The sequence below is a fragment of the Ruditapes philippinarum genome, unplaced genomic scaffold (assembly GCF_026571515.1).
Source record: "Ruditapes philippinarum isolate M1 unplaced genomic scaffold, ASM2657151v2 ctg1806_1_1_1_1, whole genome shotgun sequence".
Lineage (NCBI taxonomy): Eukaryota > Metazoa > Mollusca > Bivalvia > Venerida > Veneridae > Ruditapes > Ruditapes philippinarum.
The window spans coordinates 352,488-375,153 of NW_026852524.1; the positions used below are offsets into that span (position 1 = coordinate 352,488).

Consider the following 22,666-nt stretch of genomic DNA (forward strand, 5'->3'; position numbering starts at 1 on the left):
CATGAAATATCTTCTAATGGGTGTCTTCCAAGTTTGTTCAAGTAAAAGCCCTTTGGTTTAAACTGGCCCGGCCCTGAGGGCCTATGTTCAGGTGAGCGACCCCAGGGCCATCATGGCCCTCTTGTTTTTATACAACTTGCTATTGTGAAAGACTGGGGATGAAAGTTTTCCTGGTGTATCCATACAAATATCAAACTGTGAAATGGAAAACAGTGCAGACATACAATATTCCCAGTGTTGCATCTAGGCCGCGCGATTTGCGCATAATTTTTTGCAGATTGTGCATTTTAATGAAGTCAATGCGCATTTTAATGAAGTCAATGCGCATTTTAATGAAGTCAATGCGCGCCAAGTCGTGCATCTGACGATCTTTTTTATCTTCATTGTATCTTAAACGAGCTGGCTGAACTCTTCAGCCAAAGGTTTGTTTTCACTCACGGTAATGACTAAAATACGTACTAAATCACGTGTAGCAGCCGACTTGGTCATCTCATTTGTGTATTGTAGTATTCCTCAATATTTTATTTTTTTTATTTCCATTGTTGGGCGTACGATAGCTGTCAAAAATGCCTTAATGTAAGATAAATGAATTATTTTCGGTATCTTATATTGTAAGGTAAATGCATGTCCCCCACATTTTTTTCAAATTCCACACATTTGACAATCCCCCATAATTTTGAAATTCTAGATGCAACACTGATTCCGCTAACAAAAAAGCTGCGAAACAGATCCATTTTACATGTCAAAAACAGCTTAACTGTTCATATTTTTTCCGCTGGATTTTATATGTGGGGGACTGCAGCCAAATATCTGCCGCATATTTGGTAGATCAAGGGCCCTGGATCAATTGCCTAGATATTGCATCCATTATATGAGGGATAATCCAAAATTTTTCAGACTTTGTTTATAATTCTGATAAATTTCATGTTTTCTTCATTAAATTTATACTTGCGAAAACATTGATGTTTCATCTATTTAAGATATGACCCCACCTATTGTGCACTATAAGGAAATGTAAAATTGACAACATAGGTCAGTTACATACATGAAATGATACTTGTATGCAAAATTTAAACAAAGAATCTTGCTTGTAGGGTCAAAAATGCTCCCACCCAGGGGATCATTTAGTATTGTAACAATAATTAAGATTAAAAAATTTTTTGGTCAAGTTTCATGAATACATGTAGGTCTCTCTGCTAATCAAAAATTTTATTTTTTGATTGCTCGAATAAATGAGCCATGCCATGACAAAACCAACATAATACAGCATGGATCCAGACCAGCCTGCGCATCTTCGCAGTCTGATCAGGATCCATGCTGTTCGCTATCAGTTTCTCTACTTGCTATAGGGTTTGTAAGCGAACAGCATGGATCCTGATCAGACTGCGCGGATGCACAGGCTGGTCTGGATCCATGCTTGTCACAAACGCATTATGTTGGTTTTGTCATGGCACGGCTCAAATATGTTATTACTGCCAGAGTAGCAGACAATGAGTAGACAGTTGCCAACACACAGTTATTGTAAAAAACAAAAAAGATTTTTAATCCAGCATTGTTTTACATGTTCTAGGAAATTTCGTATTAAATTTTTATGCGGATATAGAATTTGTGAAAATGTAAATTACTCCTGAACAAACAATAATACTGTATATGCATTGCTTTTTAAGAAATGATCAAGCTTTTCTTTTTTCTTTTCAGATGGGAGAGTCGTATATATTTCTGGCTACATAAGGAGAGATGTTTTTATTGACATCAAAACTAAATATGGTAAAGAAACATGAAGTGACCTTTATTTTATGAAATGTTTTCAGGACACTGTTATCATGCCCATTTAAAAGAAAAGGGAAATATTGTTTCAGATGTTCAGTTACTAAACCACTTTGTGAACTTTTTGTTTCATATGTCAGTGAATTATCTAATTCTTTGAGAAATAGACCTTGATTTATTTATGGTGCAATTGTTAGTATGTGCCTGTATATCAAGATCAAAGTCACAGTGACCATTTCTGCCAATTACTCTAATTGATTATATGTGTATCAATGACATCCAAATGAATTAATGATGGTTAGTTTGTATATCTACAACATGTGTATTGTAATATCTGGTCTAACGTATTGTGTATTTATAAGATATTATGACATTTTAAAGTGGAATTGACATTTCATACAAATTTTTATTAGAGCTATTGACATGTACTGAAAGTATACGATAGGTTAATTGTCAAAATATCACATAATGAAGGGATTTTTCTGTCATCGGTTGAGAAAAGATTTTTAGAGAGATACTAACTGTAAATAAGTTTAAAAATATTTTATCCAGTGTTTTAATGTTGGGGGACAGGGGACATGGGGTGGGGGGGGAGAGAAAAAATAGTGATGCTCATCAACATGTACCATTACATTATCATTTTCTCTGTTTTTCAAAATGGTTACTTATTCATACTACAGGTTAAAGAGAATGGCAAGGGGGCAGATTTAACATTTATAAAATTAATGTGATATTTTCAGGAGCATTTTAAGTGATCAACCTCCGCATTATTGCATGTATAAGTAGATTGTTTTCGCCTGGCTTTAATAACAAGGTAAATGGCTTAGATCAAGAGATGAGTTATTCATACTTTGCTTACCAAGTAAGAAGTTAGTTTTCATTCAGATGAGCAGTATACTGGCATTGACTTTCTTGAAATTTCCTAATTATAGTCATAAAGGGTTAAAGGCACTTTATGTCTCAGATATTAATAAATTTTACTTCTTCAGAAAGGGCAAGTAGGAGTTTTATAAGGTTTAATTAATAATTTTAGAGTATTTTAGATGCTTGTTACCTGAAGAAAATTGAGCTAATGTGAAATTATTTGTCATATAAGTATTAAAATATAAACAAAGTAGTATTTTGATTCGATATAAAATACTTAATTAGTATAACTGTACTAATTGCCAAAAAAGAAAAGAAAAAGATGCTAAAGTTTTTTTTTGAAAATATCTGGGGATAATGGGCCTTTAACCCTTCCCCCTATGAGCATATTGTGAAAAATGGCCGTTTTCACTGAAAAGCCTCCTGTTACAAGTTCAAACTGCTATGAAACTATGAAAAATGCTTCAATACTAATCAAACTTGGCACAAATGTTGACTGGACCATTGCCTTTGTAACGACATGCTCAGTCTCAAATTTCCTGTTACCATGGCAACGAGGGGACATCTCAAAATTGCCAAAAATCACTATTTTGCCTCGATTTTTTCCATCAAAATTTATTTCAAAGGGCTGCAACTTCTCAAGGGATTGAGATAGAGTCAAAGGCTTTTCAGCGTTGGTTAAACGTTACATTATGATCGACCTGGGGTCATTTTTAGCCTCTCACAAGTCCAAAAATTTTCTTGGCGATGAGAGGGACTCCGCCCCCCTTCAAACCCCCCTAACAGAAGGGGGCACATCCCCCTTCTGGCAACCCCCTGATGTATCTTTTGGATGGGGGGCGGCGCCGAAAAAGTGCTCAATTTTTTTGGCAACATTTCTCAAACGAAAACTTATGTTTGGGGCCCAAATAGGACATTTTTTCACTATTTGAGGCCCAAAAAAATGGGGGGGGGGGGTCGAAAGTGCGTTGTTTCGCGTATATATGTGGTAAAGGGTTAAGAGTAATGGGTGTACATAGAAGTTATCTTTTGTTGCAAGTTATTTGAATGACCTCTGTTTCTTAAAGGAGGTAGTATATATGTTGCATGCTCAAGATTTTTTTTTATTGTTAAAGAGTATGATAAGAAATTTATGGATAATTTTCCATATTTGAGCCGCGCCATGACACAACCAATGTAATGCATTTGCGATCAGCATGGATCCCGACCAGCTTGCGCATCAGCGCAGTCTGATCAGGATCCATGCTGTTTGCTATCAGTTTCTCTACTTGTAATAGGGTTTGTAAGCAAACAGCATGGATCCTGATCAGACTGTGCGGAAGCGCAGGCTGGTCTGGATTCATGCTGTTTGCAAACGCATTAGGTTGGTTTGTCATGGCGCTGCATATTTGTTTTTTAATCTATTGAAGATTGAATAAAAGCTTGTAACAAATGAAATAATTATAAAACATAATACATAAAATTTACATACAAAATGCATGATATTGTATATAAAACAACAACAAAAATAGACATTTACAAAATAAGAATTGTAGTGAAAATTGTTTTGTTAATATTATAAATATATGCATATAGTTTTATTGAAATAATTTCTTGTGAAAAGAAATAAACGTTTGTAAAAGTTACCATTTGAATTATTGTTTGTTTTAAAATAAATAAACATTTGTAAAAGTTACCACTTTAATTGTTTTTTCAAAAGCAATTCATCTTTTGAAAGTGACTTGAGGAGTAGAATGCTGCAAGAATGTCAGTTAAATCCACTTTACCTGCTTGAAATAGAAGTGATTAGCCTGCCTTCAGTGGAACAAAATACTTTAATACACCCAAATATAGCAATATTAATTTTTGTTTGTATAAAATAAAGATTATAATGAGAAAATGAATTAATATTTGAGCCGTGCCATGACAAAACCAACAAACTGGGTTTGTGACCAGCATGGATTCAGACCAGCCTGCGCATCCGCGCAGTCTGATCAGGATCCATGCTGTTCGCTATCAGTTTGTAATAGAGTTGGTAAGCGAACAGCATGGATCCTGATCAGGATGCGCAGGCTGGTCTGGATCCATGCTGGTCGCAAACACACTATGTTGGTTTTGTCGTGACGTAGCTCATTTATAAAATAATATGACTAAAACGTCTATAACTTCCATTCATTCCGTTGAAATGGGCAGTTGAGATGTTGTTAGAAAATAAACTATGATCTAGGTCCATTAATGAAAATACTTGCAATTAAAGATAAAGATATGATAATATTTGTTGTCTACATTTAAAGATCCTGTATGTTGTAATTGTGGTTGTATACCACACTTAAGTGAAATTATATATATATATATATATATTTACAATTTTTAAACATTGAAGAATATGTAAAATATGTACTGCAAATATTTGTTCATATTATAATTATGTAATCATTAAAATACATTATATTAATTCATTTCTTATTGAGACTTTATATAGAAACAAAAAATTTATTACCTCTCTTTATTTACATGAAATGTTAAATTCGGTAATATCTTTATAAATAATGGTTTTTGGAACTTACAAAATTGATCAATCTTAATTTGAGCATCATATTTATGATATAAAACTATAAATAATTGTGTTACAGGATCTTTAATTTTTTAGGGTACAATTTTATTAAAATTTCATACAAGTGTCCATGTATTATTTTTTTTAAATTAAATATATTACAACATTAATGGAGTATACTGTATTTGGGTATAATTTGGTTCAAAACACAATGATAGGAAAATGTATATTTTGGTATGTTAGATTATACCTTAGCGAAAGTGTAAATTGTTTTCATAATAAAACATTTATTTTTAGTATATTTAGGCAATATTTGGGTGTATTTAGGTATATTTGGCTATTTCATGCTGCCCCCCCCCCCCCCCCTTAAGTATTTTGTTTTGTCATTTTAAGCTCCATTTTTCATAGAAAAGAAAAGAAGAAGTATTGTCATGACTCACTCGTTGTCAGTTAACCCTTTTTAGATAATTTTATGTCTGTGGTCATTAACTTAAATACAAATAAAGCTGTAACATTGAAACTTGATGTGTCGATACACCAGGATGAGTTCTGTCACACTTAAGGTGACAAGGTCACTTTAACAGATAATAGGTTGTGGTCTCTTAAAACTTGGAATACTTGTTTCCTGCATTTCTGAAGGATAAATAACCCTAGAAAGCATTCTTGCTCAATTATCTCCCTTTCAATTTTTAAAAAAAAAAATATATTTTCATAATTTGCTCAAAAACCATCACGGATATAACTTGAAGAATTTGTTGAATATCAAGGCAAAAATTTCGCAATTTACCAGAATTATGCCCCGCACCCTTCTACTTGCTTTCATCATAATACCAGCCAGACAGCTATTGTTAAAACTCCAAGTTTTGCTCTCGACATTATAATGACCCTAGTGGACTCGTACCTTGGAAACAGTCTGGACGGGAATATTTTCAGGATTTTCAAACTTTATCACATAGTTTCATACGTTTTTTTTGAACAGGAGACTTTTTAATATAATTTCAAAGCAGGCCCAACAGCAAATATTTCACAATATATCGAACAGAAGAATTTTTAATAATGGGACAAATTCACCTGTGCAGAGTTAGTAAAGGTGCGAGTTGACTGTTTACCTTGCCAAAATGTGCGGGGATAACTTTGCCAAGGCAGTGGCAGTTTTAGTTCTCCAGGAAGTATAGTAAAAACAGTAACAAATAGTTATAACACACAAAGTTCAGCTTACACAAGTGCTTTGTCTCGAGCCCTTAACTATTAGTAGCGCAGCATATTCAACCACAACGCTTTAGTATGGTGTTTTCTGACGAAACGAACCCTTCGTAGTTAATTCATACGCATCAAAACTCCAAACCGGTGTTAAAGTGCCGATAAACATCACTAAGACTTATATCATTTGTTAATTGTGCCTTAAAAGTATTTTTTTTATCGCAAACATGTGATGAATGATGAATTTAAAACATATTAAATGTTTATAACATGAAATTAGTAGCGCTTAAGTGAAATAATTTGTAATAAAATTTCTAAAATATACACATCGCCAATCCCAGATTATCGTAAAAGTTTTTTCTTGGTTTCTGTTGTTTCTTGATCGTTGAAAAAATTATTAGCCATAGGTCAAGAGATAATTATTCGACTGTTCCTAATTATCACATAATTGATTCCTTGCCATCATCAAGTCTTGTTGATTTCTGTAAATCATGAAAATAATTTTAAAAAATCGACAGAGTGTGAGAAAGTCCTATCGACAATCTCATTTTATTTTTTATTTATAAACAAAACTCATGGCCCTTAAGGGCACAAGAGTGAACAATCAACAAAACAAAAAATAATAATACAAACATGGCATGGAGTAAATAAGTAAATAAGGAAGATGACTTATTGAAATTTCAGCATTATAGCTTTGACAAAAATGGCTAGATTAAATAAAGTATTTCTGTTGTCGCTACATATTAGAGCCTGAAAATTTAAAATACTAGGAAACCTTGAATAATAATTACTGATATACCTGTGTCTTTCATGATTAAAATAAGTACATTTAAAAATATAGTGAAATTCATCACCTATTTCTTGCTTTCAATTATCAAGTTTTATGTTAGAGGAAGATGTACGTAGCCTATCCAGAGACTTTATAGCTGTATGACCTACCGGATTAATACTAAAGGAATAAGCGCAGGCCCCTTAGTAAAACGATTTCCTAGATTTTAGGGATTTTAATGTGTAACTGAAGGAATTCAAATCCACAGTGAAGAGTATTGAAAAGATTCGAACCTATGCACACATATGCATGTTCGAGAAATAAAAAAAATAAATTTATTTAATCACTTTACATTCTATCAATATTTTACTTTTATTGATTTTCATACACAAGATTTGAGTATTTCTCATACATGCACCAGAAATTTTGAAATGTAATTAGAACGTTAATTTCAGACAATTTTGATTATTGTAAAAATGGTTATAAGCTTTAGTTTTCTGCCTATATCGAAATAAAAGTGTAATCATGTACCATGCTGGATGACGCCATACTGTTTGACATAGATTTTTCGATAGTATAGCTTCGCAATGACATCCATTTTGATCTTTGCTTTCTAAACGCCTTCTGAATCTGTAAAATCGAAGTATGAATGAATAATTAGTGTGAAACAACATGGATTTCATACCGGGTATACATCCTCAACAACATGTTGTACCTATATATTCAACCTCAAATGGATGTAAAATGAACTTCAATTTGGCTGATAGTAAGTTTGCCCGAAATTGGTATAATAACATTAAGATTCTCGTTAAAGAAAGACCCACTTTTCTATTCGAGCGTTAAGGACTTAAGGCACGAACAAGCATCTCGGTAAATCACCGAACTTGCGCGTGCTAGCTACATAGTTTGCGGTCAAATACTTATAAAGCTAAAATATACAATATTCGCTTAACTAGGTCTTTCAAATAGAGGCTGCTCGACAAAGATTACCTTTTCTGCAAGGCATTCGATCTACTTATTTCCCAGGACATATACTGTACATGTAACTGTTTTTGAAATAATTATTTCACCGTTTCTTGTATTTTACTTCTGTTTTTGAATGTAAGAAAATTGTAAAAGCTTCGTCGAGTTACGGTGTTGAAAGATATATATTGAGGACATGTTATTTGGTGGATATGGATTATTCGTTTACAATAGGTTTTGCACGAAAACTAGTTACACAAATGATGCAAAAACTAGTACAAAGCCATTTTTAACAGAATAAAATATATCTAACGCGAAAAGGTGAACACGCTTGGTACATGGTCCTTCGGAATCCAATATATATGACGTGAAAATGCATACGTTATTGTAGACTCTATCTTAAAATTAAAAAAAAAAAACAATAAAAAAAAAAAAAAAAAAAAGAAACAATAAAAAAAATAAAAAAACCTTTCACACAGAACCAGTGTGATTTAACTTATAAATCTCCGATATATTTTAAAATCTCGTCGACAATTTTTTATAAAGATTCTACCTACAACCACTTCAAATACATACCTTTTTGTTCATTGCACAGTGAAATACGAATATTAGTACTCCCTGAAAACAAATGTAAAGCCAATTTAATATTATTATTATTTTTACGAAATATGGCATTCATATAACAATCTTTTTTATTGTAGTAAATTAGAGTCATATGTCGAAGAAAAATTGACTGATTCAAATACATGAAGAGCTTGTTTGTTTAAAATTCTTTCGACATAGGAAAAATAGTTTTTGAAACTGTTCATGTATAAAATACAATTAATAGAGTCAGAGTCATGACTGCAAAAAAATATTTTTTTGGATAACATAAATATCAACTGAACTTGAGACCAGTATTCTCAATTTCTACCTTCACATCATTGTCTTCACACGTAATATTGCATTTTAAACACCTGTTCGTGGTTATCAGAAATATATAGAGTCTGGTCAGATTGAGCAAAGGTATAAAAATGCAACCGGATCTGGTCAGGCTGCAAGCTTGCTTAGCTTTGTACTGGTTGTAATAAAATGTCAGTTGACATTGATTGCACGGTACCTGCGTGCTGTTAAATAAAGCGAACAGATACTGGAACACAACCGTGTCTTCGTTGACAGAAAAAACTCCGAGAACCCACGTGATTCCCATGATTGGCATTAGGATCGCAATGCTCCGTGCACCAGCCCTGATGAATAGAATTAAGGAAAACTAGTCTAATGACATTGTAATTGTAGTCGATCAATGTTTATTTATATACGAGTATTGTATTTATTTATGCTTGTTTGAATGGTTATACTTAAATTGAACAAAGAACATTTCTCAAAGATATTGACTTAGTTAATAATGTAGGAAGTAGTGACCTATTGATAAATAGTTGGTAATTAAGATATCTGTTTCTCACTCCAGGAATTGTTTGTTCGAGCCCTTCTCGGCACTACCTATATGGCTAGTTCTTGTTAATTATGGAGTGCTGTGTAATGCGCTTCAATTAATGCAGGCGAAAATATATGTCTAAACTTAAGTTATAAACATAACTGAAATAAAACATATGAAACCATTGAAAATAAAAAAGCACGACAGTAAATAGTGAAAATACAGATTGTAATTTTGATAGACTGAAATGATATACGTACACTGCCTTCTCATTTCTTGACTTTTTTGACAGAGCAGAGGTTCCAAACATGGCTCTTATTACCAAGATGATAATCGCCATATTAATCTGTAAGAATACATATTTTTATGAATAATTCCGCAATTTATTAAAAAGAATGGTTTTGTACACGTTATGCATGTACGTTTTGCAAACGTATACCAGAGTACGCCACTTATTATATATAAATGATAAATATTAGATTTTGAAAGTATATTTTCAATATTTGAACATTACGTACGTGATTATATTGGGCGGCTTTTTTTTTTTGGCCCCCTTCTTTTAATTTTACCAACAAAGGCACTATTCAGTCCGTGACAACAATACAATATGAAAAGCGTACAAAATCCATTTTTCCTGCCCATATATTTTTAATGGACGTGCATGTCAGAAAAGCTGCCTGTGTGAAATAGTTTACCTACCAGCATTACAATAAGGGCGGGAACTATGAATGCCCAGATCAAATCCGACTTAGCAGACAGCCAGCATCTGAATTAAAATATCAAAATATTTTATTAGCAAGATTTGAAAACCATTTAGCTTAAATTCCAGCTTGAATTGACCAGTTTTAATTAACAACTTCGATTGTGTTTATTCATCAAATAAAAAGCATTATAATTTTGGTGTTCTTCTGTAGTATCCAAAGAGTTACTCCCTAAGCTTGTAAAACCTGTATGTCTGCAGATGAGCGAAAATATTTCAAGGAAACGAAACTTGAGAAAAATGTTCTAGGGTTTTCAGAAAAGTAAAAAGATTCAAGTTACATAGTATGTGCGATTAATAACTGAATTTGTAGTATTTTATAGCAATATATCATATCATATATTATCGTAATATATCATATTTATACTGCGTGACTAACGCAGTAAAGGCTATTATTGCATATTGATATCTTATTGGTTATTTTCTTGGATTGCTAGTGTCGTTTGAAAGGTGCGCATGTAGACCACGTTCTTTGTTCACTTCACAACCTTTTTTCTTTTAAATACATTTTCAAAATTTCTTAAAACTTTCCATTTATTTTAAGCAATGCTTACAAACCTATTTCAATGGCATATTGAAAACGACGGGGAAAGTTAGGATTTAAATCTTAAATTTGACTCAAAGTATAACAAAATCATATGTCCCATCATAGATAATTGTGATTTCACTCCATCGTAAAGTGTATCATTACGATGCTTTTAATTGTCAACAAAATATGTCTGCAACACTGAAAACTTAAACAAAAAAAAAAAAAAAAAAAAAAAGAAAAAAAAAAAAAAAAAAAAAAAAAAAAAAAAAAGAATTCTAATATATTCGTAATCTCTTATCAGAGTCAATCAGGTAAAACTAAAATTTAAGTATACATGGTATAATACGTGAAAACACTTATACAATACTTTTGATTGATAAAACGTTTTTTAAATATATTATTAAAAAAAATATTATCACCATTACATTCTATTTTCCAAATACACCTGAGAGCCCTCAACATCAATTCGTCAGTCGAGAAAGCATATACATTTTTATATTGATCATGTATTTGTTTGAAAAGCCATATTTAAATATACTAATCAATCGAATAAACAGTTTGTATGTTTGGTGCGTAGAAACACGCAAAAAAAAAATAATAATAAAAAAAAAATTAAACAAAATAAATTGTGACATCTCGCAATATACATTTATGATACAATGATCGGAAGTAAAAAGAACCTGTACATTGTAACACCTATTTTGTAATTCCCCATTTGATACGCCATTTAATTTATTACTGAATAAGAAGATAACGACGGGATCCGTTAATTTGTTCTGTTTTAATTAATTACAGCGGTCAATATTTTACATGTACCTATAGTGTAGGTCTGCAGTAGATGATAATTAGTGGTTCTATGTCTAAAGCGTGATCTTAATAATAGCACAGAGTTAATTTATAGCACAGAGCAAGCTGCAATGGATGTTTGTGATTTTTTATTTATAACATGAACAAGGAGAGTGGTTGCTAGTGATTAGGGTGTCCCACTCTCAAATTCGAGGCCTACTCGGTTAATAACCGTGTTTTCTTTTTTTCCTCTTATTATGGCACAAAAACTGATAAATTCTAGGAAACGGAATCGAAAGCTTTTGATAACGGTTACATGAACAGAGGAATAGGTATGTTTGCGCTAAACTAATTAAAACTGTTTCTTCACATAAAAGACCATGAAATATAAATTTTCAGAATAATTCTTTTCCCCAAACTTAACGCAACTCCTTATCAATCCGTGTACTCGCATTTGTAACTATTTGAAACAAAACTGGTCAAATAAGAAAAAAAGAAAACAGTCCAATGTAATGGTACCTAACTATGATACGAGCAACAACACTGCCTACTGTGCTTTATCAAAGCACATAAAATATGATAATCCGTTTTACTTTGAGTTTTACTTATAAGGCTTCAGTCTGCTTACCTATTTTTTGCATTGATATAAATTTATATGCAAACAAAGGCTCAAATAGTTGTCCTGTACTTTGGCAAAAATGCCCCAAGGTAAATATATTTGAAAACAGTGTGAAATGTATAGTATATGCATATAAAACGTTTTTGAAACGTTCATGTTTTCAAAATTAAAGTAATTCTGTTGTATGCATAGAATGAAAAGTAGAAAATACTTTAAAGTCAAAATTTTCAAAATAGTTATATAAGATCTTTTAAAAATTCCATAGCAGACTTTAAAAGACGTTAACTGATAACCCGCTTGGTTTGCATAAATATTGTCGTATATAAACCAATTCAATGCATATCTGTGAAAATTAGCCTCCTTATCGATAGCAATAAGGCAATGGCATATTTTGTTAAGTCTGCCCTTGAATAAAAGGGCGGACAACTATTTGTCCCTTTCTCGTAAGAGAAGGGGAATCTTGTGATGCGTGTATGTGGTCGCACGGTCACTTTCCATAAAATATGTCCTCGATGCATGTATGTGGTCGCATGGTCGAAAATTTCTAATATAATGACAACATATTCAAATGTGTCATTATATCGAACAGTCTTGCAGTCTTCTATATGTTATTAAAATTCTTGTGAAATCGTTATATGTAACGTTTAAAGTCTAACAACGACATCGTAACTTGTCTTTAAGAGTACCATTATTTTAACACACTCTATTTTAAGCGCAATGGTAGCCTCCCTTTGAACTGTTTCACCATTTGCAACGTTATCAGGGGAGTTCACTCTTAATTGACTATATTTTCAGGACAACAGTAACCTCCCTTTGAATTCAAACGCCACTTTTATTGCTATCAGGGGAGGTCACCTAACCGACTATAGTTTGAGGGTAATAGTAACCTCCCTTTGAATCCTGACGCCATTTGTAATACTATCAAGGGAGGTTACTCTAACCGACTATAGTTTGAGGGCAACAGTAACCTCCCTTTGAACCCTGACGCCATTTGTAATGCTATCAGGGGAGGTCACTCTAACTGACTATAGTTTGAGGGTAACAGTAACCTCCCTTTTCACCCTGACGCCATTTTTAATGCTATCAAGGGAGGTCACTCTAACCGACTATATTTTGAGGGCAACTGTAATCTCCCTTTGAACCCTGACGCCATTTGTAATGCTATCAGGGGAGGTCACTCTAACCGACAATAGTTTGAGTGTACAAGTAACTTCCCTTTGAATTCTGACGCCATTTGTAATGTTATCAGGGGAGTTCACTCTAACCGACGATAGGTTGAGCTGGCAACAGTTATCTCCCTTTGAACCTGAAGCCATTTGTTATGCTGTCAGGGGAGGTCACTCTTACCGACAATAGTTTGAGGGTACAAGTATCTTCCCTTTGAATTCTTGACGCCATTTGTAATGCTATCAGGGGAGGTCACTCTAACCGACTATAGTTTTGAGTGTACAAGTAACTTTCCCTTTGAATATCTGACGCCATTTGTAATGTTATCAGGGGAGTTCACTCTAACCGACTATAAGTTGAGGGCAACAGTTATCTCCCTTTGAACCTGACGCCATTTGTAATGCTGTCAGGGGAGGTCACTCTTACCGACAATAGTTTGAGGGTACAAGTATCTTCCCTTTGAATTCTGACGCCATTTGTAATGTTATCAGGGGAGATCACTCTAACAGACTATAGTTTGAGGGCAACAGTAAACCTCCCTTTGAACCCCTGACGCCATTTGTAATGCTTCAGGGCTGAGGTCCCTCTAACCGACAATAGTTTGAGGGATACAAGTAACTTCCCTTTGAATTCTGACGCCATTTGTAATGTTATCAGGGGAGGTCACTCTAATTTACTATATTTTGAGGGCAACAGTAACCTCCCTTTGATATTTTGAGGACATCAGTAACCTTCCTTTAAACCCTGAACCTTTTGCAATTTTATCGGGGGAGTTCACTCAAACCCGGGACAAATATTTTAGAGAAAACAATTCCCTTTCCCATTAAATCCTGGGGAAAACCCAAAACCCGTTTTTCCCAAACCCAATTTCATTGACATTCAGATGTTCTATTCAATTTATATTCTACATACTCGTATTAACAAAATGGTAAGAATCATGTGCTTTAATATTATATAAATATATAAACGTACTGTTTTGAAGAATGTAAAATATTACCACAAGAAAAGAAAACTAAGAGCCTTTCAGAAGTTGAATTGATTGATTGATGTAGAATAAAATGTGACATTAAGCTCCCCAACTGGAGCTTACTGAATTTCGATGGAATTAGTTACACTACCCCCCTCCCCGCGTTCGTCTAATAATGCACCAAGGTTTATGACAATATAGTATTACATTCTACTCACCCCTACCCCGCCAAACACATAAATAAATTCAAAAAAAAAAAAGTGCTGAAATTGAAATAAAAACTTATGATGAATTAGATGAAAATAATATAAAACAACTGAGAAAAAATAGAAAAAAAAAACAACAATAAAAAGCATGCATTACGAGTTTTCGTCCCCATATCCATCCATCGCCACCGACCCCATAGATATTGCCACAATTATGACCGGTATTGCTGAAATATTAACAAAAATAGTCGTTATTAAATAAGATCTGAAATTGTTACATCCGGGTAAACGTCCACGGATTGAGAAACTAGATTTATTATAGATAAATAAGCATTTGAAAGTAACTCTTTTTTCTTTTTGGGATAAATTGTTTCAAATTTTGAAAAAAATAACCCCCGGGCACTTTTTTTTTTTCAGCAGATTCATTAAAACCCTGTCCCGGTCCCTTGATAGAAGAATAAGAGCAAAATTTGGTTAAAGCAGAAAGATTTTAAAAAAAAACTTTTTCTAATATGCTTGGAAATAAACAAATAGCAAAAATTCCCAATTTTTTCCCTTGATGTTAACCTCTTCAATATAAAAATTTATAAGGGTCCCTTTTTTCAAAATTATATAAAATTTGGTTATAAATATAAATGAGCAATCGACAGAAAACTTTAACACGTATATATATTTTTAGGGTTGCACCCCCTTTGGGTTATTTCACCGTACAAACCGGCAATCAGAAGGGGTTATGCATTTTTGGGTTTTAAAAGGGGAAAATCACGTTTTGGCGAGCAGAAAAATTTTCCCCGGCTTTAAACGAAGAACCCCATAAGATATGCCAAAGGGGGAAAAAACGGCTTTTAGCTGTACAGGGCCTCCCTGTAAAAATATTACCAATTTGATACCCCTTCAATATTAATTGTCATGGGTGGGTTATTAAAAATTAAAAAAAAATAAATTTAACTACAACAATGGGTAACAGTTTTTCAAAGATTTCATAGATCCCTTTTCAGACCTTTCATTTTTTAACCATTGACATTTGTTAACAAATAGTTTGTGGTGAAATTCTTACTGAAGTGCACTAATCTGGTAATTTGAATCAGAAAGGATAGGGATTTTATAAAGATCTACTAATTTTTCATAATATGTATATACAAGAAGGTTAGAAACTAAACGAATCGTTTATTTAGAAATCTTTGGCAATTTATAAAGCATAATTATGACGAAAAACAGACATAAAATATACAATGCGATATGTAGATATACGTGATAAAATGCTTGTGAACTGACCTTATTTTCTGTCTGGTTTACTCCGGCTAGAAATATGATGTATGCTACAAACAAGACACAGGCCAGATGCATGTTGAGAACAGTTTTGTCCGATTTCAATACTCTGAATAAAATTAACAATCAACTTAATAAAAGCAATTAAGTAGTGATCATGCTGTCAAGATATATGTAAATTAAACTGATTGAAACAATTCAACCTTAATGCTAACTGATGAAATATTGAAATTTAAAAAAACTGTGGAGACCAACAGCGTTATAATCACGTAAGGAAACATCAAAAAATTGCAACATACCTCCAAAAGTAAGCATGGACAACGATAGTTATAAATAAACATATCATTGACAGAATACAGCCTACCAATGATATAGCACTCAATGCTGGATGATCTATCTGATAAGGAAACAAAATAAAAGCCGCGTCATGACAAAACCAACATAATGCGTTTGCGACCAGCATGGATCCAGACCAGCCTGCGCATCCGCGCAGTCTGATCAGGATCCATGCTGTTCGCTGTAAGTTTCTGTACTTGTTATAGGGTTTGTTAGCGAACAGCATGAATCCTGATCAGACTGCACGGAATGCACAGGCTGGTCTGGATCCATGCTGGTCGCAAACGCATTATGTTGGTTTTGTCATGGGCGCGCCTCAAAATATTATATGGCCCCACAGTTTTAATTTTTTTTCCAGATCATTTAACAAACATATTTTTTCTTTTAATATCATGAATAATGCGGGAAGCTATTAAAATTATAACGTTATAGTCTATAATTTCATAAATTAACAAGTGATTTGTTGAGATAATTTTATTTAAAAAAAAAAACTAATAAAAAAACCCATAAAATTACTGATGACGGTTTGAACAAATATTTAATAAGAATATATGAATACATTATTTGTACACTATGTAGATGAATCTGATGCTCACTGGAGAAACTATAAAAAATGGCAGATGTGTTTCTTACCGGTTTGATTTTGACATTGCAAAGTGATGCTTAGTTATAAAAGATTATACATACCTTTGCAGACGATGGACTCATAAGTACGGCAAAATTAGTCAAATGATTACACTTGCACACGACTGTTTTCGTTTTCTTGTCGAATTTCACCAACCAACATCCGTTTGTTGACCAGCCACCTTCAGAACTACATAGGCAAGAAATAGAAAGAATAGAAAGATTTTTGTTTTCTCTCATCGTCAACCACTTATTGCCTACAGGGACACCTTAAGTTGGAAAAGATGATATTCAAGATTAATCTAAAGCTATATAATGAAGCTGTCAAGACCTTTTATATACACTTTCGAAGAAATATGAATTGTATATTGATTATTTTTTTATCCCCTTTTGCCTTTTTTCCAAAAATGAACACAAAGGTTTTTCCAAAAAGGGCCCTTTGGAAAAAAAATTTTACATAAAATATGTAAAATTTTGGTTTTAAAATGTTTTTTCATGCTGATTTTAAAAATTCAAAATGTTAGACTCACTCCCCTTTACAAAATTACGATCGTCCAATTAATTATAAGACCTTTTGAAAGAATAGATAATCCACTTTCCGAAAAAAAACCCCACAACTATTTCAAATAAGAACCATATTATGTTTCCTCTCTTTATTTGTTAATCTTGTATTTACGATTAATTTTCAGAATTTGATCAAAATGTGATTTTAAGATGTTTTTAATTAAAATACATTCACGTATTCTATCAAGGAACATCAACTTACGTCGTACAATTGAAACGTAATCTCTACTGGTCTTTCTAAATTTCCTCCGACTTTCGGAAAATATGAAAATGACATCACCGGTGCATTCAACTTTTCACCTCTGTTGGTGCTGATGACAGAACAGGTACAAAATTCAATATACGAGCCGCGTCACAACAAAACCAACATAGTGCGTTTGCGACCAGCATGGATCCAGACCTGCCTGCGCATCCGCGCAGTTCTGATCAGGATCCATGCTGTTCGCTATCAGTGTCACTACTTTTGTAATAGGGTTGGTAAGCGACCAGCATGGTTCCTGATCAGACTGCGCGGTGAAGCGCAGGCTGAGTCTGGATCCATGCTGGTCGCAAATCCATTATGTTGGTTTTGTCATGACACGGCTCAATTATTTTGAATTAGCTTGTTTACAGAAGAATGTACAATAGCAGTTAAATAATAAAGTAGTGTTCCTCAACGATATGTTTTCCTTTTTGTATTTAAGAAGTAAAATTTAAAGCAAATAGCTACTTTTGTTAACTATATCAGCATTGTCTATTTAATATTAGATTTATTTTACAATGTTACAATGATTTTTTTTTGGTTTATATATTTTATTGTATATTTGTACATGACAAATTAACACAATTAACTATCATTATCTTAAGCATAAATACTGTGTACATACAAAAGAGTTGGAGCAAAAGTTATATCGAGATTATCTAGGACCTTTCCCTACAAATGTTTGCAAAAGCAGTTTAAGAAACATAGATTGCATTCTTAACGATAATCTTATTAATTCGTGTAATTGATGTAAAACGTTCCATTTGGAATATAACTGGTGCCAAAGTGTCATCACTTTTAGTTTAAGCAGATTAAAAAGTTATAAGACTAGTTAAGAAATGAATATGTACCTGTTGCCAGCCAATGTTGAGGGAAGTATCTTCGAAAGGTTTCTGTACATAACACTACTATATGACTTTGAATCTGTTAAGTATACAATTACATAGCTAATCAAATAAAAGAACAACAAAATAGTATGTCCCTTTTGGATTATCTACACAAATATACAATGTTTAAAAAATAATTCAGTTGAATTTATTTATCTTTGCATACAAGAGTTAAGCATTAACTTTAAATAATTTTACTATTTACTTTCACGACATGCAATCTGTATTTTATCCGACGTTTTCTCCGCCCATTTGGGTACATCACTATCCCTTCTATCGGGAAACTGCATTTCTGTTCCATCGCAGGCATTTGTTGAACCTACTTTGAGAACTGAAGAGAAGAGGATCATTATTATTGAGCCATAACATTATATACTAGTAAATGATCATTGATTTCTTGTATAAGTATAATTGCTTCAAAATAGGACTATGCTAGATTACACGATTACTACTAATATATAGAATAATTTCAGATGAATGTATGCTTTTCTTTACTTCATAAAGATCCTGTAACTCATTTTTTATGGTTTTATATCATAAATATCACAGGCAATCGGTGCGTGGCTTGGATAGTATACATGTACATGACCACGCCCACTTATTTTTTATACATATTTTTTTCACTAATAAAATATTTTTCATTCAAAATGTTTTTAAAATATCTTATTTTCAATAAATCAACAAAGAAAATTTGTTTTTAAAAAAATTTCATCCATATAACTATAAATATAGCGGATTCCGACCACCAGCCTTATGTTACCTCCCAGATCTTTGTTAATTGTCCACCAATTTTCACCAATAAAGTGCAATCTAGCAGAAATGATTTGCTCTTTCGAAATATGTACAATATTAGACCAGTTGTACGACAAAAGATAGAATTTTAAAGCGAAAAATGCAACTTTTTGTCTAGGTCGGCCATCGCTTTGACCGAGCCGAAAGTAGACGATTTTGAACATAAATCGATCCTTTTCTTAATAAACAAACTAATGTCAGTGCATGCAAAAACAGTTTTGAAACAAAAAAGGCAGCTATAATACTATCGCTTACCGGTCCAAAGTTAATCCAAAACGTCTGCAGGTACGCACTTCAGTAGTTATTTGCACTAACTTTTTAAATTTCCTCACATTACATGTATACAAATGCTGACCCGGATGTACCTGATGCGTACCCCTTTTCGCATTATAAAAATTGAGCGAAGCTGGGTACCAGCGGGAACTGAGCATGCGTACTTTGAATATCCGGATCAGGATTTGTATACATGTACAATGTCGGGAAATTTAAATAGTTAGTAACATAAGGCCTGGTGGTAGGTCCGCTGGCGAACCTTTCTACCTTTACTATATTTAAAGTATATATGGATGAAATTTTTAAAAATAAATTTTCTTTGTTGATTTATTGAAATAAGATATTTTAAAAACATTTTGAATGAAAAATATTTTATTAGTGAAAAAAAAAAAATATGTATAAAAAATAAGTGGGCGTGGTCATGTACATGTATACTATCCAAGCCACGCACCGATTGCCTGTGATAAATATAATACTCAAATGTAGAATTATCAATATTGTAAGTTCCAAAAAGCATTATTTGTAAAGATATTTCCGAATTTACATTTCATTTTAATAAAGGGAGGTAATTAGAAATTTACTTTTTATAAAGTCTACGTCAAATTTTTCAATAAGAAATGAATGCATATATTTTAATGATTACATATGTGGACAAATATTTGCAGTACATGTTTTGCATATTCTTCGATGTTTGAAAATTGTTTTAGAAGCATATATAAAAAATTTCACTAAAATATGGTAACAACCTGAATTACAACATACAGGATCTTTAAAACAAAAAGTCAACTGATGTGCTTACATAAATTAGATTTTGCAACTTTTATCTCCCCTGCAGTTGTACTGACATTAGAAATCTTCTCTGTAAATCGATCGAGGTTTTCAAGGACACTGTCAGCTCCTGAACCTGTCTGATATTAGTTACATATCTACTTTATTAACTATACTCATACAGTAAATACAATTTTTCAAGCAATCTAAGAACACTAAATAAAAAGAAAGGTATCACTTAAAGTTATTTATATATTTATACTTTGAAGTAATCGGCAAGAACAGAATTAATATTTGTTAACTCGGGTATTTTGATTTCAAACTTTGAAACATTGTCTACTTGTTGATGAAGTATTGCTAGTCTAATATGAACAAAATGCATCTCATAAGCTGAGCAACACTCTAAATTACTTGTGGAAAAACTGTTGCTGTTGAAGTATCAGCTAAAAAGAAAATTATTAAATGACCTATCACCATGAAATCACGGCAATACTATATAACGTTTTGCTCTGCCAAGATAAATAAATTTTATATAATACCTCATTAATTTTGCTTGACCAGGAGGATGTTGTAGTCTCGTCTAAAATATTATTTGCTGTTTCTACGAAAAACTGAATAGAAAAAATGCATCTCTTTTAGATACTAGTATATCTACTATTATCCTTCGACAATACATACAACGCCCTGTTTTGTTTTATTCATATTTCATAGGCAATGGATATCTGTATATTAAATGGGTATTTGATTACAAACTTTGAAGTATTGCTAGTCTGCTATGAAGAAAATGCATCTCACACTCATGAGAATATTATATTCTTAACCTAAGTCGTGAAAAAGTCAATTTAAAGGACTTTATTGTATCAACAAAACATCATATTCGTAAAGACTTGAGAACAGTTTTTGTGTGCGCATTATGCTTCAAACATTTTTTGTGTGCGCATTATGCCTCAAACATTTTTTGTGTGCTCATTATGCCTCAAACATTTTTGTCCGTCTGTAGAATGCTATTAAAATGGATTTTAAATAATTTTGACACTTTCGAATGTGAAACAGGTAGCAAATATTAACAAAGTGGTACGAAGTACCAACAAATCACTTTACCTATACTTATCAACGTATGGTCCAGCTATATGGCCAATGAGTAACATTTTAATAACTATATCAGGACATCAAAAATTAAAAAAGATTTTGAAATATATATATATATATATACATATATATATGAGGCTCAATGGTCCATTATTTAATAAAGATTGAATAACAATTTTGTGCCCGATACATCCAATAATGGAAAACCGGTTACTGCGTCAATGGGTAGAGATTAAATCATTTTCTTTTAAAAAAATAGGACAGTATGGACTAAAATAATTACAGTAAACAAATGTTGAAATATAACAACCGTTTATACGGAAGTTATTTGTATTTTCATAGTTTGAGAAAACCAGTTAAACTTAGAGGTACGTGTTGTTTTTTTAGGAAGTTATATTTTTCTTTTAAATGCACAAATTCATTTGCATTCAAACATGAGGAAATATATTTATGACTTACATCAGCGACATTGTTTACGTTATCTATGTTAACCTCAATTACTTCAGTAATTTTAGACATCACTTTGTTCACAGTTTCCAGGTCACCCAACAATAAGCTGTTATTGTTAGTTGTAGATGGAGCTGTCACGTTTACAAGATCGTTCAAAACGCTACTTACGTTTGTGTCTTCCTTCAAAACCTGTATAACAAATATGTATTTGTCTATAAAATTTAGGCAATATAAATGCAATTATAAGCATAAATTACCATTTATTATTCTTTATGAAATGTAAATGAGAAATGAAACTCTAGATGCAAATGAGAATTATCTTCATAGCCATGATGCAATGCCAACTTTTGTCTTTGGATTCTATCAACATTTAAAGTCGTATTTAAATGTGAATAGATTTTATTATATACATTTTGTCCTTTCTTTCTTTGAAAAAAAGTTTAAATTTCGCAACTTATACATTTTTTAACTTAATGAAATGTCATACTTACCTTTTCCATAATTTTAGATATAGCAGCGTTTGTACAATTATAAACGGGTTCCAAATATTCAGCATTCAGATTGCGAATCGTTTTTTCTCCAAAAATAAGTGAACTTTTTCGTCTGTTTTAATATCATTGTTATTAATAAAGAAAACAGGAAATTTTTTTACAATTTTTGATATTTAATTAATATTAATATATTTTACCTATCCTTTAACTGCTAAAAAAACTGTTATACCATCCAAAATCGCCCCTTCCAGGGGGTATATTTTTTTTTTGACATTGAAATGATTTTGAATTTTGAAATAAAAATTTTTGGATATGGTGGGAAAATCTTTTTTTCATCC

At 32.4% G+C, this 22,666-nt stretch overlaps 3 protein-coding genes and 1 long non-coding RNA gene across 4 annotated transcripts in view; 1 reads left to right on the forward strand and 3 right to left on the reverse strand.

Moving 5' to 3' along the window:
• The window catches only part of LOC132715992 (uncharacterized), a 36,969-nt gene extending 32,663 nt beyond the window's left edge, over positions 1-4,306 (forward strand). Inside the window, exon 7 of the mRNA XM_060699125.1 lies at positions 1,699-4,306. Coding sequence (XP_060555108.1) covers positions 1,699-1,781 — 83 coding nt within the window. The 3' untranslated portion in view covers positions 1,782-4,306. The remainder of the gene's footprint in view (positions 1-1,698) is intronic.
• A 331-nt stretch (positions 4,307-4,637) lies between these two features.
• Positions 4,638-14,802, reverse strand: LOC132716000 (adhesion G-protein coupled receptor D1-like). Its single transcript, XM_060699135.1, has 7 exons — positions 14,702-14,802; positions 10,210-10,276; positions 9,771-9,856; positions 9,196-9,322; positions 8,673-8,714; positions 7,665-7,763; positions 4,638-6,846 (listed from the first exon to the last, which is right to left on the reverse strand). Exons 1-7 carry the CDS (start codon positions 14,740-14,742, stop codon positions 6,805-6,807), a joined length of 504 nt encoding a protein of 167 aa, XP_060555118.1. The 5' UTR covers positions 14,743-14,802; the 3' UTR covers positions 4,638-6,804.
• A 1,016-nt stretch (positions 14,803-15,818) lies between these two features.
• LOC132715779 (uncharacterized) lies at positions 15,819-16,965 on the reverse strand. The gene is made up of 3 exons (XR_009623732.1): positions 16,837-16,965; positions 16,113-16,210; positions 15,819-15,922 (listed from the first exon to the last, which is right to left on the reverse strand). It is a non-coding gene; the product is annotated as an uncharacterized LOC132715779 (long non-coding RNA).
• Positions 16,966-17,530: 565 nt separating this feature from the next.
• Positions 17,531-22,399, reverse strand: LOC132715749 (uncharacterized). The gene is made up of 7 exons (XM_060698815.1): positions 22,329-22,399; positions 21,847-22,026; positions 20,838-20,909; positions 20,330-20,438; positions 18,671-18,796; positions 18,430-18,502; positions 17,531-17,648 (listed from the first exon to the last, which is right to left on the reverse strand). Exons 1-7 carry the CDS (start codon positions 22,335-22,337, stop codon positions 17,531-17,533), a joined length of 687 nt encoding a protein of 228 aa, XP_060554798.1. The 5' UTR covers positions 22,338-22,399.
• Between the last annotated feature and the right edge of the window lie 267 nt (positions 22,400-22,666).

Bases quoted from the DNA above. Each gene is read 5' to 3' on its own strand.
- LOC132716000 (XM_060699135.1), bottom strand. From the start codon at position 14,742: ATGGGGTCGGTGGCGATGGATGGATATGGGGACGAAAACTC. The intron at 8,715-9,195 runs GTACCGTGCAAT...ATTTGTTTTCAG, and splicing joins CTTTATTTAACAGCACGCAG to GGAGTACTAATATTCGTATT. The intron at 6,847-7,664 runs GTACATGATTAC...CATGATTTACAG, and splicing joins GTATGGCGTCATCCAGCATG to AAATCAACAAGACTTGATGA.
- LOC132715749 (XM_060698815.1), bottom strand. The intron at 20,910-21,846 runs GTAAGTCATAAA...TTTTCTATTCAG, and splicing joins ACGTAAACAATGTCGCTGAT to TTTTTCGTAGAAACAGCAAA. The intron at 18,503-18,670 runs GTAAATAGTAAA...TATACTTAACAG, and splicing joins ACAGATTGCATGTCGTGAAA to ATTCAAAGTCATATAGTAGT.